The 17,092-nt window shown below is 56.5% G+C and overlaps 1 protein-coding gene across 12 annotated transcripts in view; it reads right to left on the reverse strand.

The window, feature by feature from the left end:
• Positions 1-1,309: 1,309 nt before the first annotated feature.
• TCF3 (transcription factor 3) overlaps positions 1,310-17,092 on the reverse strand; it is an 83,059-nt gene continuing 67,276 nt past the window's right edge. For 3 of the 12 annotated variants that reach the window (XM_015651867.2, XM_033520105.1, XM_015651866.2), the window contains 7 exons: positions 16,709-16,782; positions 15,898-16,101; positions 14,372-14,495; positions 13,539-13,701; positions 12,424-12,662; positions 8,586-8,730; positions 1,310-7,717 (listed from right to left, as the gene is read on the reverse strand). In XM_015651867.2, the coding sequence (XP_015507353.1) occupies positions 8,588-8,730; positions 12,424-12,662; positions 13,539-13,701; positions 14,372-14,495; positions 15,898-16,101; positions 16,709-16,782 (947 nt within the window). In that variant the 3' untranslated portion in view covers positions 1,310-7,717; positions 8,586-8,587. Of the gene's footprint in view, positions 7,718-8,585; positions 8,731-9,399; positions 9,627-12,423; positions 12,663-13,538; positions 13,702-14,371; positions 14,496-15,897; positions 16,102-16,708; positions 16,783-17,092 lie in introns of all 12 variants that reach the window. The other 9 variants (XM_015651874.2, XM_015651871.2, XM_015651873.2 and 6 more) reach the window with 7 other exon arrangements.

A 17,092-nucleotide genomic window follows, 5' to 3' on the forward strand; every position in this document is an offset into this window, starting at 1 on the left:
CGGGGCTGGGAGCGGAGCGGGCCCCGCTCGGTGCTGAGGGGCTGCGGCTGTGCCTGGGGGGAGCGGGCACACGGGCCCTGAGGGACACGGGGACTAAGGACACACGAGCCGAGGGCACGGGCTGTCGCCGCACCGGAGAGAGGACACGAGACCTGAAAGGACAGTCTGTCCCCATGCTGGAGAGGGACAGAGGGGACACGGGCCGAGCGGATGGGCTGTCCCCACACCGGGACCAGGACCCCCATGTCCCGGAGAGAGGACAGCAGCTGCCGTGGGGGAACACGCTGCCCCTGCACTGGAGAAGGGACATGAGGCCTGACATGAGCCCAGAGGGGACAGGATGGCCCCAGGCTGGAGAGGGGACACAGGCCCTGAGGGGTGGCGGTGTCCCCCCACTGAGCTGGGACTCGGCCTCGTGCTGGAGGGAGCTGCTCCCTTCCCAAAGCGGTTTCCCCAGAGCCCATCAGTGCCTCCACAAACCCTCCTGTCACAGCCTCTCAGTCTCTCCCAGTGTTCCCCAGGCCCTGCTGGAGCCTGCTCAGCAACTTGTGACCATGCAGGAGGAACACTGAACAGATACCCCAGAGCAGCTGTGGCTGCCCCATCCCTGCAGTGTCCAAGGCCAGGATGGATGGGGCTTTGTGGTCCAGTGGAAGGTGTTCCCTACTTGTGGCAGGGAGTGGAACAAGATGGGCTTTATGGCCCTTTCCAACCCAAATTAATCTGTAATTCTGTGCAAGTCCTGGGGGACCTTGGAGCCCGAAGGGGAGGAAGGAGGATGGAGCCAGGTGGGGGTCAGGCTGTTCAGGGAACAAGGGACAGGACAAGAGGAAACAGCCCCAAGTTGTGCCAGGGAAGGTTTAGGTTGGATATCAGCAAAAAGCTCTTCACAAAGAGGGTTGTCAGGTACTGGAACAGGCTGAAGTCACCATCCCTGGAAGTGTTCGAACAATGAATGTGGTGCTTGGGGCATGGGTTAGTGGTGAACTGACAGTCGGACTTGATGATCTTAAAGGTCTTTTTCAACCTTAACGACTCTGATTTGATTAATTTCTCCCATCACCAGTCTGTGCTGGGCTCCTGGGATAGGCTGGGGGCATTTAACTGGAATTTCCACTTGTGGCTGCTCCCCAGGGGCAGAGGCAAGGAAACAACAGTGATGCAAGGGGCAGGATCCACACCCAGGGCAAGTGTCTGAAAACCTGTCTGCTGTTTTCTTTTGTTTTTAGTACAAGGCAAAGCCTTTATTCCAACTTCTCATTCCTAGGGATACAACAGCTGAAGGACACACAAGGGGATAAAAAAGTAATATTGTTATAAAATGTCACATTTATTGCTACATTACTGTTATATACAGGACAGTTCTCAAAATCTACTTTAAAAAAGTTAGGATTATTTAAAAATTCCAAATAATCCAGCCAGCTGTTTTGACACTTGTATAAAATTATTTAAAAAAAGGAAAACAATTCATATCTTGAGGCACTCAGAAACACAATTTCATCCCCCAATTGTGATTCATTTCAAAGAGCAACGCATTTCCCACCCCCAAATACTTTATTTATTTTTTTTTTTTTTGCTGGGTTAGGCATATATATATATATATTTACTATATATATAGTTCAAAACTATAATGTGTATCTGATTTAAGAACAAGGATTTCAGCCACTTAAGTACATCTGGATTTACAGGTAGGCAGCATAAACATCAAAAGCAAGGACCATTTTTTATTTTAAAGGCCAAAAACCAAAAACAACCCAAAACTTTCTACAGGGTTAAAAATAAACAACTTCCGCAGGCATCTCCCATCTGCTCTCCCACCCCCCATTCCTACAAAAATATAGAGAAAGAACATCCCAGGAATGCTTTGTTTCCCCAGAGAGCTGGAGGCCTCGGCACCCCACGGGTCATTCCCACGCGTGGGGTTGGGATCTTCCCTGTCCTGCCTCACCAGGTGCCTCTTTCCCCTCTCCTGGCACACCAACAGTGGCTGGTGCGTGGTTTCCCATGGCTCCTTCCCTCCTGAGTGGCTCCATGCCACAAGGTTTGCTCAAAAGCTGGTGGGATCAAGTGACTTGGGAAGACGTGGTCCCGGGAAGGGAGACCCGCAGTGTCCCCAGCTCGCTGCTCCCGGAGCTCCACGGCTCCCCCGGGCTCAGCCCAGGGATGCAGGGGATGCTCTTTGGCAAAAGGCCTTGGTACCAGAACACCCCCTTGGGGAGCAGAAACCCCTTTGCTCTCCTGAGCTGGTGCTGCAGCCGTGCTGAGCTGTCCCAGGGTGTGTGACAGCCCCCTCCACCATGGCAGGGGCTTGTCTGGGCCAGGGTGGGAATGGAGAGCCCTGAGGAGCAAGAGGGGTACAAAACCAGGGGGACACAGATACCGATGTGGAGACCCACGACAGGACTGCCCTTGGCCTGGAGCAGGGCTGCAGATGGACACACAAGGTTTGGCAGAAGCTCACGTGGAGCCTGCACCCTCCTAACCAGAGCCCACCTCCTCCTGGGAGACCTGCAGGCCAAGGCACAGCAGTGCTGGCTCCCCAAAAGGGCTGAACTGTCCTGGAAATCAAAGTACAGAGCACCAGGTCCCCCAACACCTGCCCCAAGCACAGGGAGAGGCAGCCGTGCTGTGGGACAGCGGCAGCACCCACCCCCCAAATCCTCCTGCCTGCACCCCAGCTGATGGGCAGCTGCTGGCATGGGCTGCCCCTCTGCAAAGGGCAACAGCTCAGAGGTGCTGGCTGGAGAGATTGGGGATCGTGGGAGGAAGGGAAACACCCCTTCAGGCTTGGGGCAGCTGAAGGAAGAGCAGCCCCAGCCAAGCCTGAGGCTCAGGTGTTAGAACAGGGCAGTCTGGGCAGCAACAAGGTGGAACTGAGCTTCTCCTTTTGGGGGGGCCGGGGGGATGAAGGATGCTGGCAGTGCCCCACCAGCATTGAGCAGAAGGCACAGGAGGGTGGAGGGTGTGTGGAAGAGCCCCAGGACCAGGCCTTGTCCCCTCCAGTTCAGTTCTCAGTATGAGCTGGGTGTTCCTACAGTCTCATCTGCCCCCTCCCAGCTCCAGGGCACAGGTCTCCAAATGCTTTTGGATCTGCCAGGAATGAAGCTGGACCCTGAGGGCAGCAGGGGAGCAGGAACTCAGGAGCAATCTCAGAAAAGAGCAGAGAGAATGGGCTGGGCTGGGATCTGCAGAGCCCTGGGAAAGGGGAGAGGGATAAGATTTGCATAGGATTTTTAACAGGGCAAAGACCTTGTGCAAGCTCGGGGTACAGAAATCAGGCCTTGCTATTGCTGGTGTTGGGCAGGAAAGGGAGAGTCCAGTGGCCAGGGCTTGCTCTGGGTTAGCCAACACTGCAGCTGGGGGCTGAAGGCTCAGCTCCATCCCGAGTTTTGTTTCACCTCCCAAAGCCCAGGGATGAACTGGAGCTGGCCCAGGCCCCCCACTGTAGCACAGCAGGGCCTGCAAGAGGAACTCGGGTTCCACTGGCCCCAAAGTTGGCAGCAAAGCTCAAGGGGGGCAGGGGATTGGGGGGGTTCCAATGCCCCTGTTTCTCAAGTCCCCACAACTGGAACCACCCAGCAAGTGCCCAAAGGCTCTGCTGGCTTCAGTAGGGACACTGGTGAGACACAAAGGACCTTGGAGAGCAGTTTCTGCACTGACTCTGAGGAAACCACGGCTTGATTCCATCCTTGCTGCCAGCACACCTCTGTGTGTGAAAGCAGGGGAGCAGACAGTCCTGAGCTGGCTGGGGCTGTGAGTAGATCTGCTGAGGGCTCACAGGCAGACAGCCAAACATGCCAAACAGCTGGAATTCTGCTCCCTGGGGCTGTGAGCTTGAGCAGCCAGGCTGCCACCACTGCCTGAGCACCAACACATGCGAGGCTGCAGCTGCTTTGCTCTGGGGAAAAAGCAGGTGAAAAGGGAGAAAACAAAAATCTGCAGTTTTACTGTTCACAGACTGGACTCCAGACACTCCCCAGTACTGTGGCATGCACAACTTGTGTGCAGGGAGGCAGAGGGCTGGCTGAGCGAGGCAAGAGGGGGCTTCTGGGCTGGGGACACAAGAAATGTCCCATGGCAGTGTCCCAGTTGTGCTGCTTCACTGGGAGATGCAGCCTGGGGAAAGAGGAACTAGAAGCTGCACAGAAGGGAAGACAGTCCCTCTGTCTGATGAAGGAAGCTTTGGCAGGGCTCAGCGGCCCCCAAAGAGGAGGGCACACGTCCCCAGGAGCAGCCATGCAAGCAAAGGCTAAGAGAGGAAGGAGAAAATGGAATAAATGGCACTGCACAGCAGGTCACCCACCCGTGACACCTCTCCTGGCAGCACCACTGCTGGGGGGGACACACAGCCAGGCAGAGGAGCAGGTCTGGGGATCTGTAAGATCCCAAGTGGAATGGAGCAGGGCTGTGGGCTGGGGAGGGTGCAGGCCTGGCCCTCGCTGATCACAACAGCTAAAGACAAGAGTTTCATTGCTACAGGGTGACATTTCAGGGCTGGGCTGGTGGTATTTTGGGGAAAGCACCTGGCAGTCATAGTTTTTAGAAAAGCCACTTCCCCTGGCAGGTTACAGGCACCATGTTCACACTGAGCCAAACACACTGGCAAGACAAAGGAATTTTTCCTTGCTGCTCTTCCCAATTGTTCCCTGAGCACCTGGAAAGCAGAGATGCCACTGAGGCCACTGGGCTGCCATCGAGGCAGCTCCAGGGACAGCACTGCCACCCCCTACATTGTGCTTTTGAGATGATCTCTCCAAACCCTGGCTCCGAGGGCTTATGCTCAGGGATCTTCACCCAAGCCTTGCCATGGAAGGAAGTTGGCTGGATTTGCTGTCAAAGTAACGTCTTAAGTCACCAAAATGCCGCTTAAAAACCCCATTTTTGTTGCAATGCCTGGGGATTCAGGGATGATGAGAAAGGTTCTGGCTCATTGGGATTCCCCCCTGGCCTGCAGGACTCAGAGGGGATGAAGTTCAGCAAATTTGTGAACAACTCACACAGTTGTATGAACAACTCATACATCTTCTCAGATTTCCAATTTTGTTGAATTTATGGAATTTTCTTGGCTAGTCCCTTTAAGTCCAGTTGTCCATGACTGCCACCTCCAATTCTTGGGGCAAATTCAAAAGGTTTGTGAAGCACTTTTATTTTTTGTAGGGTTTCAAGCTTTCCAGGGCTGGGACACTGCTCCATCCCTCCTGGCCCTGGGACAGGGGCACTGAGCCAGCCAAAACCCCTGAGCAGTGGGTACTTTGCAGCCCCAGCACTGTCTCACTAATGGAGCAGGAACTCTCGTGAAGTAAACAAAAAGCAGATGCTGAGCCTTCCAGTTTGCCCACCAGAGCATGAATAGGAGTCAAGGCTGTCACACATGGAGGAAAACCTCTTCCCCCTCCTTGCCAACTGCTTCAGCAGCCAGAAGAACCCAAGGGAGGGAAGTGTCATAACCTGATGAGCTGATTAGGCTAAAATGTGTCTGTTGACACAGGCAAGAACCTGGGTTACCGGAACCACTGAGCTTTCCTGGCCTTCCCAGGGAGAGAGCTGGGGCTGCTGAGCTCTCTCCATGCAGAAGGAATGGTGGAAGCAGCAAGCTGGGGAAAGCCAGGAGCACCCAAAAGCTTCAGAGCGGTGGTTGGATGTTGGGGAGCTCCAGGGCAGGACCAGGGGCAGCAGGGACAGTCCCATCCTGCCCTGGCACTTGGAGTGGCTCAGCTTGGAGCTGTGACAGGGAACGAGGGCCATGGTGCCCAGGTGTGGGTGGGAGATAAGCACTGCCCTGAGCACTTCCAGCAAGGTTTGCCAGAGCACGAAGCACAGCTGTGAGCATGGAGGAACAGCAGGTTATGGCAAAGCCTGGGGCTGCTGGGAAGTGCCACAGGACCTAATTCTGTTTGCCAGTCCCTCCCTTTCCCCATGCCAAAGCAACACAGCTTCCCCAGGAGCCCAGGCTGGAGCAGCACGGGAGAGATGGACCCTGCAGGGGAGAGGGGAGTTCCCCACATCCCCCCAGACCAGCACCCACGTCCCGTGTGCCACCCTGCCTGACTGGGCTCTGTGGAGCGGAGAGGAGCCAGGCACAAAATGTTTCAGAAGGGGAAGGAGAGGGAAGAACCAAGAGTAAATTCCTGGTGAACATTTTTCCATGGCCATTTCCAGACCAGCTGCTGCAGCTCAGCACTGCCCAGCACCTCTGTTTGCTCCACACCTCTGGAGCCAGAGGGGCTGCCAGGGATTCTCTTCCTGCTGAGCACACCAGAGTGGTCTGGAGTGACTGGGAATTCCTTGGAGTGAAGGGATGGCTGCCCTTGGAGCACAGGGTGCAGGATGAGCACTCCTGCTGCCCTCCTTCCCAGTGCCAAGAGAGGAGCCCAGGTGACCAGGTGCAGGTGATGGTGCCCACTCTTGTCCCATGGCACAGTGCTGAGCTCAGTTTGCCTCCAAGGATGCCTGGGAGATGTGACAGCAGGTGACAGCAGGGTGTGAAGCCACCCTTCTTCCCGAGCCAGCATTTTGCATTTCCGATACAAGAAGGGATCCTGCTGCTGGTCATGGCTTTGCCAAGGCTGGAGTGAGCCAGATCATTGCTCCTTTCCTGCCTCCAGCATCCTCAGGTCTGCTGCTGCCCAGCTTCCTGGCCCTGTATCCCAGTGCTGCTGCCGTGCTTCGGCTGCCTCCAGCTCTTCCCAGTGCTCCAGCTTTGTTCAGTTGGTCTTTGTTCAGTGCTGCTCCTGGAAGTGTCTCTGGCAGCTCTGGCATGTGGGAAGAGACGCTTTCCTCGTGCATCCCTGGCTGCTCTGCTCACCTGGAAGCGCCTCAGTCCCTTGGTTCTCCTGCACCCAGGGCCTGCTCTCTCCCAGCAGCTCATCCTCCCCACGGTGACGCTCTGGAACAGCCGTGTCCTCTCGCACACGGAGCCGTGGGGCCTCGGGATCTCCGGGGACAAAGCAAACCTTGCTGAGCAGCTGGGTCATGGCCCGGGGGAGCGGGAGCACTGCTGCCACTCGCTTTACATTAACTTCCTTTTCCCAAATCAGAAGTGGCCGAAGCAAAGAGACGGTGAATTCAGCACATGAGTTTGTTTGTTTTTTGTCGTGGAAGGTACAAGCCAGGCAAGGAAGAACATTCCCTCACTGTGGCTACATTCGCTTTTAGTGGCTTTCCGAGCCGAATCTGAGAATTCCTCTCTTTATATCCAGTCTCTCTTAATACAATTTTAATATTCTGGTTGATCCTAAAGATGCAACGTTAACTATAGAAACAGCAGCAGAAAAGCGGAGGGTACAAGACATGTTTTTATACAAAAAAAAAAATTTTCATTGCTTACAAAACATATGCAAAAGAAGCTAAAAAAACCAAAAGGCATTGCTATTTGTTCTACATAAAAAAATCTCATAACTAATGTTCTTTTTTTTTAAAAAAGAAATATCAAGCTTAGGCACAATTTTGCTGCTGGCTGCTTGTGAACAAGCCAAGAGAACACGCCACCCCCTCCTAACTGAGTGATATGTATTGACTGTTCTGCACTTTATACTTAAGGCAATTTTTTGTTTCCATTTTGTTTCTGACAAAGTGTTTTTTCCACCCCTTACGTCACACCAGGATCCGTCTGTGTGTGTCAGTATGAGCAGTACTACAGTTTATGGTTCAACAGGCTTGCAGGTCACACCGAGGGTTTTCTTCCTACACATCTCCGTATCCAGAGGAACAAAAAGATCTACAAATAAAAATAGAGAAGTCTGAAGTGATAGAAACCCAAATGAGAATGAAACTGTGCTCCCTGCACAGGGGGCCCCAAGGCTCCTGCTGCAGCTTGTCCCCACAGGGCTGGGCAGGGCTGCAGATGAGTTTTGCCTTTGTTTTGGTCAGGCCACCCCAGGCACCCTCTGGGGCAGGGGACACCAAGGGACTGTGTCCTTGCCATGCACTCCTGACCTGCCACTCCTGGATCTGCTCAATCCCCCCCACCACCTCTGCACTGCTCACATCTCCTGTGCTCCCTTAAAAATGGGAACAGCCCATCAAAGGGATTTCCACCTTCTCTGACTCTCTTGGCTTTTCTGGGACCTGCCCATTCCCTCTCATAGAGCCACAAGGAAAAGGAATTGCTGGTTTCCAGTAGCCAGCTGGGGCAGGACTGGGAGGTGCAGTCAGAGCCCACTCAGAGAGCTCCAAACCCCCCCATCCCAGTTATGGGGCTGCACTCTCCTGTGGGCCACAGGCTGTGGGTGTCCATGGGGCACGTGACAGACAAAGAGAATCATGGAATGGGTTGGGTTGGAAGAGACCTTAAAGTTCATCTTATTCCATCCCCTGCCATGGGCAGGGACACCTTCCACTGTCCCAGATTGCTCCAAGCCCCGTCCAGCCTGGCCTTGGACACTTGCAGGGATCCAGGGGCAGCCCCAGCTGCTCTGGGCACCCTGTGCCAGGCTTTGCACACATGCAAATCATTGATTTCAGGGAAATGAAGCAGGGCTGTGGCTGGTGCTGAGGGAGCGGGGCTGCCCAGACAGAGCAGAGCAGGGTGTGGGCACAGGGCTGGACCCACACTGGGACATGGGATCAAAGGTGGGGAATGGTACCTTTACATGTGTCCAACAGGGTTGTGACCGTCTCCTAGACCAGGATGTGAAGCTGACAGTGTCATCTGGGGGTCTCCAACCACTCCGGACACTTTCTCCTCTTCCCGACGCTTCAAGCAGGCCGCTTTTGGGTTCAGATTGCGCTCTGTGCCCAAAACAGCAAGGGAGGGGAGCAACCTCAGTCTGGGCAACAGCATCAGCCCTGGCAGCAGCATCCCAGGGGGACACTGGGACAGTCCCAGGCAGGCCCGTGCGAGGAGATGAGCTCTGTGCAGGAATCTGCCAGGCCCCTGCTCGAGCAGAACCCCAGCTGCACCCCCACTTAAACATGGAATCATGAGATGGTTTCAGTTGGAAGGAATGTTAAAGCCTGTCTTGTTCTGACCCCCTGCCATGGCAGGGACACCTTCCACTGTCCCAGAGTGCTCCAAGTCCCAGCCAGCCTGGCCCTGGACACTTGCAGGAATTTAGGAGCAGCCACAGCTGCTCTGGGCAATCTGTGCCAGGGCATCTCCATGTGCTTGTTATAGGAACCCCAGTGTGCCTCAGCCAGCACTCAGAGTTGAGGACTGAATTTTCCAAAGCTGCTTAATGGGATCCAGGTGCCAAATTATATTAAGCATGAACAGAGAGAGAGAGAGGAGCCTCAAATCCACCCCGGGCTGGGGCTGGGGAGAGCTCAACACCCAGAGGTGCTGCTGGCGCTGCAAACACACACCTCACACCAAAAGCAGGAGTCAGGACAGAGAAGCACGAGCATGCAGAGACAGGGGGAGAGGCAGGCCCCAAAATGCACCTGCCAGTGGTACCATACCTCGTACTTGCTGCTCCAGGCCCAGAATGACCTGCACCGCTTGCTGTAGGATGATCAGTTTGGTCTGTGCTTTGTCCGTTTTTAAGTGCATCTGGCACATGCGTCCCAGTTCTTTAAAGGCCTCGTTAATGTCCCGCACACGCACCCTTTCCCTGGCGTTATTGGCCATTCTCCTCTCCCGGTCCCTCAGATCTTTGTCCTCCAGTGACAAGGCCTCGTCTGTACTGCTGGGTTCATAGCACCACAGGGGTTAGTCAGGGGGTGCCACCGAGGGGGGCTCTGTGTTGCCGTGCTGGAAGTGCTCCGGGTGTCCACTGGAAATGGCCCAAACGGCCTCACTTTGCAAAGCCAATTCCTTCGGGTGCTTCCCAGAGCAGCCCGGGCTGTGTCACCTCTGTGAGCCCAGGGAAGGTGCTGCCAGCACAGAGCCAGGTGCCCAGGGGGCTGGAGGGGCCACTTGGGGGCAAGGGTGGCATTGATGCAGCATCAGCCACCAACACCTTCTACCCTCTGCAAAATTTTGCCTTCCTGTTTGTTTTTGACTGAAAACTCAAAAGACTGGGGGAGGGTCTCTGCCAAAAACATCACGTTTGTCCCCCAAGGAAAGATTTTGGCAGGAAGCAAATAATTCTTTGTAAGATTTCCTTCTCAAATTCCATCTGCAGCTCCCAGTGCTGGTGTTTGGTGCTGCAGCAGCACACGCAGCCTGGCCTGGCACCCTCTTAGGGGCCAGGGCAGCACTGGGAGCAGGAGCCAGGGTTGCTCTGAGGATCAGACTTGGATGCAGACACTGAATCCCAATCTTTCCACCCAGCCAAAAGCCCACCAGAACAGGTGATTTTCTTTTCCAGGCACAGTCAGAAGTTCTGGGAGAGCCCCCACTGCTGACAGCACCCCAGGGATGCGCGACACAGGCAGGGATGGGGGAAGCAAAGTTGTGCTGGCAGCATCTTGAACCGTGGCCTTTGCCCATCCCCTCAAAAGCTCCAATTTAAGCCCAGACGACCTTCTCCCCCAGAGCAAAACTTCTTACAGGAAGACACCTATCTGAGGAGAGTTCTTGGGTGAGACCTGACACTGGGACAGCCTGCGGCCTTGGGCTCCTGGGGAGCCATGTGGGGATAAACCTTTAGCAAAGAGGGGCCAAAGAGTCAGAGCCTTCCTGGAGAGCCTCGGGACAGTGCATGGCCATGTGAAGGGGGAGCAGGGGCTCCCCAGGCCAGCACTGCCTGTGTGGGACAGAGGGCTGCCCACTGTCCCTGCTGCACCCTCTCCTCGCTGTCTTGTCCCTGCCTTGTCCCCTCCTGGCTGCCCCAGCTGGCACTGCCATCTCCTCTCTGCATGCCCAGGACAGGCGGGGGGACAGGGCCATCCTGGCACCTGTGCCCCCCACACAGGATCCCAGATCCTTCCTCCAGCACAGGCTGGTGGCTGCAGGTCCTTGCTGGTGGCCAGTCCTGGCTGGTGGCTCCCCCAGCAGGGACAAAGCTTGGATGTCACACGTGGGCAGGACAGAGCCGTGTCCCCAGCACCGGCACGTACTGCTGGCAACTTGCACTGTGTGAGGAAGGGATGTTTTGGCTGCCTTGTGCCCCTGGGGGTCATCAACCAGCCTAAAACTCCTCTCCTTTCCCTTCCTGGGGGAATCCTGGCAGCTCCCCTGGCACACAGGGACCTGATGGCCCCGTACCCATGGCAGTGCTGCCAGAGGTGTGTGAGGGTGGGATTATCCCCTGGAAAGCAGCACAAACCCATGGAGGGGACACTGCCTGTCTGCACTAACCTCTGAGGGAGCCTGCAGGGCTCAGCCACCTCCCTGGCTGCCTCCAGGAAGGGTTTAAAAAGGGACAAGCGTGGGAGACCAAAGTGAACATGGTGCCAACTCTGCCTAAGCCCTGCCCCACCCTCGGTCCTGCCTGGGATCCGTGAGCAGCAAGTACAAGGTAGAGTGGGACCACCGAGGGGTCACGGCTGGGGCATGTCTGTAGGAGATTGGAAAGAACAGAACCAAAAAATAAAAACTTGAAATAAAAAAAAAAAAAATCAAAAGGAAGGGAAAATTAAAAAAGAAGACAGGAAAAAATATACATGTTATGAAAGGCAAAAAATTACAAACTGAAGAGAAGCACAAAGGACTCCAACATCAAGGCACAGCAAGGCCAGCAGAGAGGAGCACAGGCAGGCACAGCCCCCGACACGTGTTACGATAGCTCTGCAGAGAGAAAGGGGTTATCCTGCCCCGGCACCCCGCGCTGCAGGCCGAGCAGGAGCGGGAACATGCACTGTGGGATGAGGGACAAAGCAGCCACGTCCTCGGAGAGGGACAGCCACCCCTCGCTTCCCTCCCTGGGATGGGTGCACACACACCGTGGGTGCACACGTGTGTGGAGGGGAGCGAGGGTGCCCTGAGGGTGTCCTGGTGAGGGGCAGAGCCTGCAGGTGCCCGCTGGCAGCTCCAGGCTCAGGATGCACGGTGCTCCCAGCCTGTGTCACACAGCAGCGATGCAGGCAGCGAGGGCTGCCCAGCCCACGGCATCCTGCTGCCCTCGCACAGCTCCCGTGGTGCCAGGGCTTTGCCAGGTGCCACGCTGCGGGGACAGGAGCACAGAGCCCCATCAGGCACACAGAGGGGACAGGAACAGGCTCTGTGCTCAGAGCAGCCCTTGGAGATGGCAGAGCTGGACCCCTCTGGGAGATTTTCTAGTGGGGTTTCTGTGGCTTTGCTGGCCGAGCACTGAGCGCTGCTGGCTGTGGGGAAGCAGGATGGCACAGGCGTCCCCGCGGGGACCGGCATGCAGCACACGCGGTGGCAGCGGGGAACAAAGGAGAGAACAGCAGGGATGGATGCAAAAAAGGCAAAAAAAATAAAAATAAAAAGGACATCGATAGCCTTGGGTTGGTCCCCAAGGCCACAGGGGAGAGAGACAGTGCGAGGCACCACAGCACGTCACAGGAGACAGACAGACAGACAGCCCCGTGCCGATCAGATACGTAAAATATCACCACTCCGGGACCCTCACTGACCTCTAACTTGTTGCTCCAGGTTCAGTATGACTGATACGGCCTGGTGTAGGATTAGCAGTTTGGTCTGCGGTTTTTCGCTGTTTAGGTGCAGTTGGCACATGCGTCCGAGCTCTTTAAAGGCCTCGTTGATGTCACGAACCCGCAGGCGCTCACGGGCATTATTGGCGACCCTCCTTTCTCTCTCTCTCTCGGCTTTTTGCTCTGGGGGAAGAAGATCGTCCTCCTCATCCTCATCTTGACTAATGGTTTAAAATAAGAACGAGACAGGGACATTCCTCGTGTGCACTCTCAGCACTGGTCAACTCACAGACAAGAAACACACGGTGACGCACCAAGATGCCGATCCCCCCATGTGCCCTGCCAGGACCTGCTGGCCTGTGCCACACGCAGGGACACGCAGGGGCTTCGGAGAGAAGCAGTTAAGGCTCTTCTTCTGCCTCTTTTTTGTTTTGTTTTGGTTTTAAACAGCAAAGAAAGAAACCACAATGTGATTAAGGCCTGAGCTTGTTGCCAGGAGAGTGCAGGGTGGCCCAGACAAGGTGAAGGCCAACACTAGAATCCCCAGCTGGAATTTGGGAAGATGCAGCTCTCTGCCACCAGGGCAGGAGTGGGGCTGGTGCTGCCTCTCTGGGCACCCATCACCCTGGTGAGGTCTCCGAGCTGGTGGCAAGGCTGCAGAGCAGCCAATACGCTGAAGAACTCTACCTGAGCCACTGCCACTCCTCTGGCTGGATGCAACAGAGGATACAGGAGCCCAAAGCAGAGAGCAGAGTCACCTCAAGGCAGGGAAGGGGTCAAACTGTGTCTGACTGAGCACTTGCTCCTTCTCTGTGTGGCCCCAAGTGCCCACACAGGCAGGTGGGGGATAAGGTGCATCCTTCTGCTTTAAGAGCATGAGGACACCCTGAGGCCACAGGGACAGGAACCAGCAGGAGGGTGGCAGGGACCCTCAGGCAGTAGCAGGAGCCCAGGCTGTGTGAGACCACACCAGGCTCCAGGGTGGGCAGGGGCTGGGAGGTCTGTGCTGGGCCAAGCCAAATTCTCAGCAGGTGCTGGCAGCTGGACCCCAGCCCAAACACCCCTGGCCTGGGAACAGAGAAAGTGAAGGGAGAGACCTGTTCAAAGAGCACCTTGTTCTGTTCCGGGAGGGTTTCAGCTCCTTCTTCTCCTCTTCTGAGTTATCTGCCACTGACGTGTTCTCTTCATCCTCCTTCTCTTCCCTCTTTATTTCGCTCGTTCCTGAGGAGACGCTGCTGCGCCCCAGCCCCCCGGACAAGCCTGCAGAGAGAGCAGAGCCACATGCAGAGCTTCAGGGGGCTGACCCACACAGGAGGCTGGGAGGTCCCCAGTCCCTGCTCCTCCACACTCATCCTGCATTGCTGCTCCACACCCAGGGAAGATGGGGGTGCTGGCTTTGCCCTGCTGACACTCCTGTTTTCCCTCTTACTTCAGTTTGGGAGCCCAACCTGCACAGCAGAGCACTGTGAACTGTGCACCCACACCCGGCAGGGGGGACGGGAAAATACAGGTCAAACATGTAGGGTTAGATGGGATACTGGGAAGGAATTGTTGGCTGGGAGGGTGGGCAGGCCCTGGCACAGGGTGCCCAGAGCAGCTGGGGCTGCCCCTGGATCCCTGGCAGTGCCCAAGGCCAGGCTGGACGGGGCTTGGAGCCCCCTGGGATGGTGGAAGGCGTCCCTGCCCATGGCAGGGGGTAGAAGGGGATGAGCTTTAAGGTCCCTTCCAAGCCAGACCATTTTGGGACTGTGAAACCTCTGGAAAAGGCTCCAAGTAGAAACTGCCCTGTGAATGCTGCAAGAAGCACCAGCCTTGCAGAGACATCCATCTTCTCCCAGGCTGCTGCTGCACAGGCCTGGACCCAAGCCCCACAGGTGACCCTTCCCCAGCACAGGTGAGCCCCATCCTGCACTGTGCAGAGCTGCCTTACCACTGTACGTGTCCTGCTGCCTGCTGAGGTCTGGGAGCGAGCTGGGCTGTGATGGAAGAGTGACATGGTTGTGGAGCAAGCTGGGGTTGCTGGACAACCCATCTTCAGGGTGGCCTCCTCCCACCTGCAGCACAAGGAGCAGAGTGAGCCTTAGAGGGGGGTGTGTCATGGCCAGTGGCAATGGGGACATTGACCCGAGCAGTCAGCCAAGGACACCCCCGGGGCTCCACAGACTGGGCACCACCGTGTGCTCCCCTCACACTCCCACACCTGGAGCTCTGCAATGCGGGAGGGAAGAGCCAGCCTGCTCCAGCACCAGCTCTCTGGGACTGTGGTGGGGACACTGCAGCTCCCTGCTCTGAGCAGGAGCTGGGCCCAGCCCAGGGCCCCTGTCACTGCTGTGTCCCCCACTCTGTGGCCGGGACAAGGCCAGCACACCAGAGAGGACACGTGTCCTGTGTCCATTGAGGACCATTGTTTCAGACACCTCCCCAGTGGCACCAGAGCAAGGGACACCCCAGCAACATGAACTTGTCTCCAAAGGGGCTGGAGGCAAAGAGTGAGAGCCCCTTCTGAGCCCATGGCCCCAAGCTGTGCCACACAGGCTGGGCAGTGACAGGACAGAGCCAGCCCTGCTGGCTCCCCAGCTGGGAGGACACATCTCATTCCCTGCTGGAGCAGAATCCAGGGAGCCTGGAAGGGGATCACAACTGGTTCTCTGGAGACTGGAGAGGTGTCACTGTGTGGTGCAGCAGGCAAGCAGCTCTGCCAAAAATGTGCTGCTGTGGTCACCAACCTCTAGACAAGGGGGGACTCAGGTGACCCTGCATGGGACCCCAGCATCCACGTGCCCAGGGCACCCTGGGTCCATCACATTCACTGGAGCTGGAATGGGCCCTCACACACCAGTGGTCCCCACATGCACAGAGGGACATGATGCCTGCCCAAAACATTCAGAGCAGGGAACTCCTGGTGACACCTGGCACTCCTGTACCCACTGAATCCCTCTTCTCCTCCCTGCATATCCCAGGGATGCCATGAAGTTGTTTTGAGGAATTTCCAATCATACTGAACAAGAGCAGCTCTCTCACCACCTCTGCCTGCCCTGAGAAGGGACACAAGGGAAGGGCACACAGAGCTTGTGCCAAGGGTGGACTCAATGTCCCCAGAGCAGCTGTGGCTGCCCCTGGATCCCTGGCAGTGTCCAAGGCCAGGCTGGACAGGGCTTGGAGCAGCCTGGGATGGTGGAAGGAGTCCCTGGCCATGGCAGGAGGTGGAACAAGATGAGCTTTGAGGTCTCTCCAACCCAAACCACTCTGGGATTCTATGACTCAACTGTCCCTTGCAGGACATGGGAATTGACTTCTGTGCATGTCACCCATGCAATGCTGCCAGCACCTGACCCAAGCTGGACCACACTGAGCTATTGCACCAAAGGCAACATCCCTCTGAATGCCAGGGCATGCCACACTTGACACATGTCCCCAGCATGTCCCTGCCAGCTGCCACAGTGCTCCCACACTCACCAGACTCGGGTGCCTGTTCCCCAGGGCCATGACTGAGGCGGGGAAGGCCTGGCCCAGGCTGCCCACAGCAGCACTGTGTGCTGGTGCTGAGCCCAGCAGCCCGTGCATGTCCCCGTGGTTGCTGGGCATGGCAGAGGTCTGGCCCACAGCGTGGTTCCTCAGCACGTGGATGGCTTCATCCAACCTGTCTTCCATTTTGTTTTGCTGGAAGGGCAGGACAGAGACAGGTCTGTGTTAAGTGCCCCACCCCTGGAAGTGTCTAAGGTGGGATGGGGCTTGGAGCACCCTGGTCTAGCAGAAGGCATCTCTGCCCATGGCAGGGGGTGGAACTGTAGGAGCTTTAAGATCCCTTCCAACCCAAACCTTTCTGTTATTCCAATCCAATTCCATGACTGCAATCCCATAAAGCCAGCAGCCCCCTGCTGCTCTGCAGTACAGAATGGCTGGTGGCAATCCTGGACTCAGGTGCTGCAGGGCAACCTGTATCCCAGGGATGGGGAGAAATAAACCCATTCCCCAAAGGCACAACGAGTCACATGAGTGGAACTGCTCAGGGCAGGGAGGCAGAAACCTGCCAGGAATCCCTTGGGCCTGGGCTGGGGGCAGGGGGAGGGTGCCAGGCTGCCGGGGGACTCCAGGTCAGGGATGCAGCACTCGGCCCTGCTCAGCTGCTGCCCCCCAGATACCCATCCCTGACCCACCAGCTGATTCCAGGTGTTCAGGGGAGAGGGCGACACCCAAAAACCCTTCACCACCAAGCCCTGAGGGATGAGAGAGAAAAGGAAAAGCTGGAATTTTTGGTGCCACTCACCAAAGTGTGGAGGCTCCCTTCGTAGCTGGGAGATAAGGCACCCGCTCCACCCGCCCGCGGCCACTGCGACGAGCCTGGAGACAAACGCAGAGTTGGGGACCGGCTGTGGCCACGGCTGCCACTAGATGGGGCTGGAAGCTGGGACACCACACTGGCCATCGGCCACCAGCCACACACAGCACTGCTCGAGCACTTCTCCGGCTACACCAGCACCACCCAGCACTGCTCAGGCCACTGCGGCATCACCACAGCACTGCATGGGCCACCACGGCACTGCATGGACCAGCACAGCACTGCATGGGCCACCACGGCACTGCATGGGCCACCATGGCACTGCATGGACTACCATGGCACTGCATGGACTACCATGGCACTGCATGGGCC

The sequence above is a fragment of the Parus major genome, chromosome 28 (assembly GCF_001522545.3).
Source record: "Parus major isolate Abel chromosome 28, Parus_major1.1, whole genome shotgun sequence".
NCBI classification, from domain to species: domain Eukaryota; kingdom Metazoa; phylum Chordata; class Aves; order Passeriformes; family Paridae; genus Parus; species Parus major.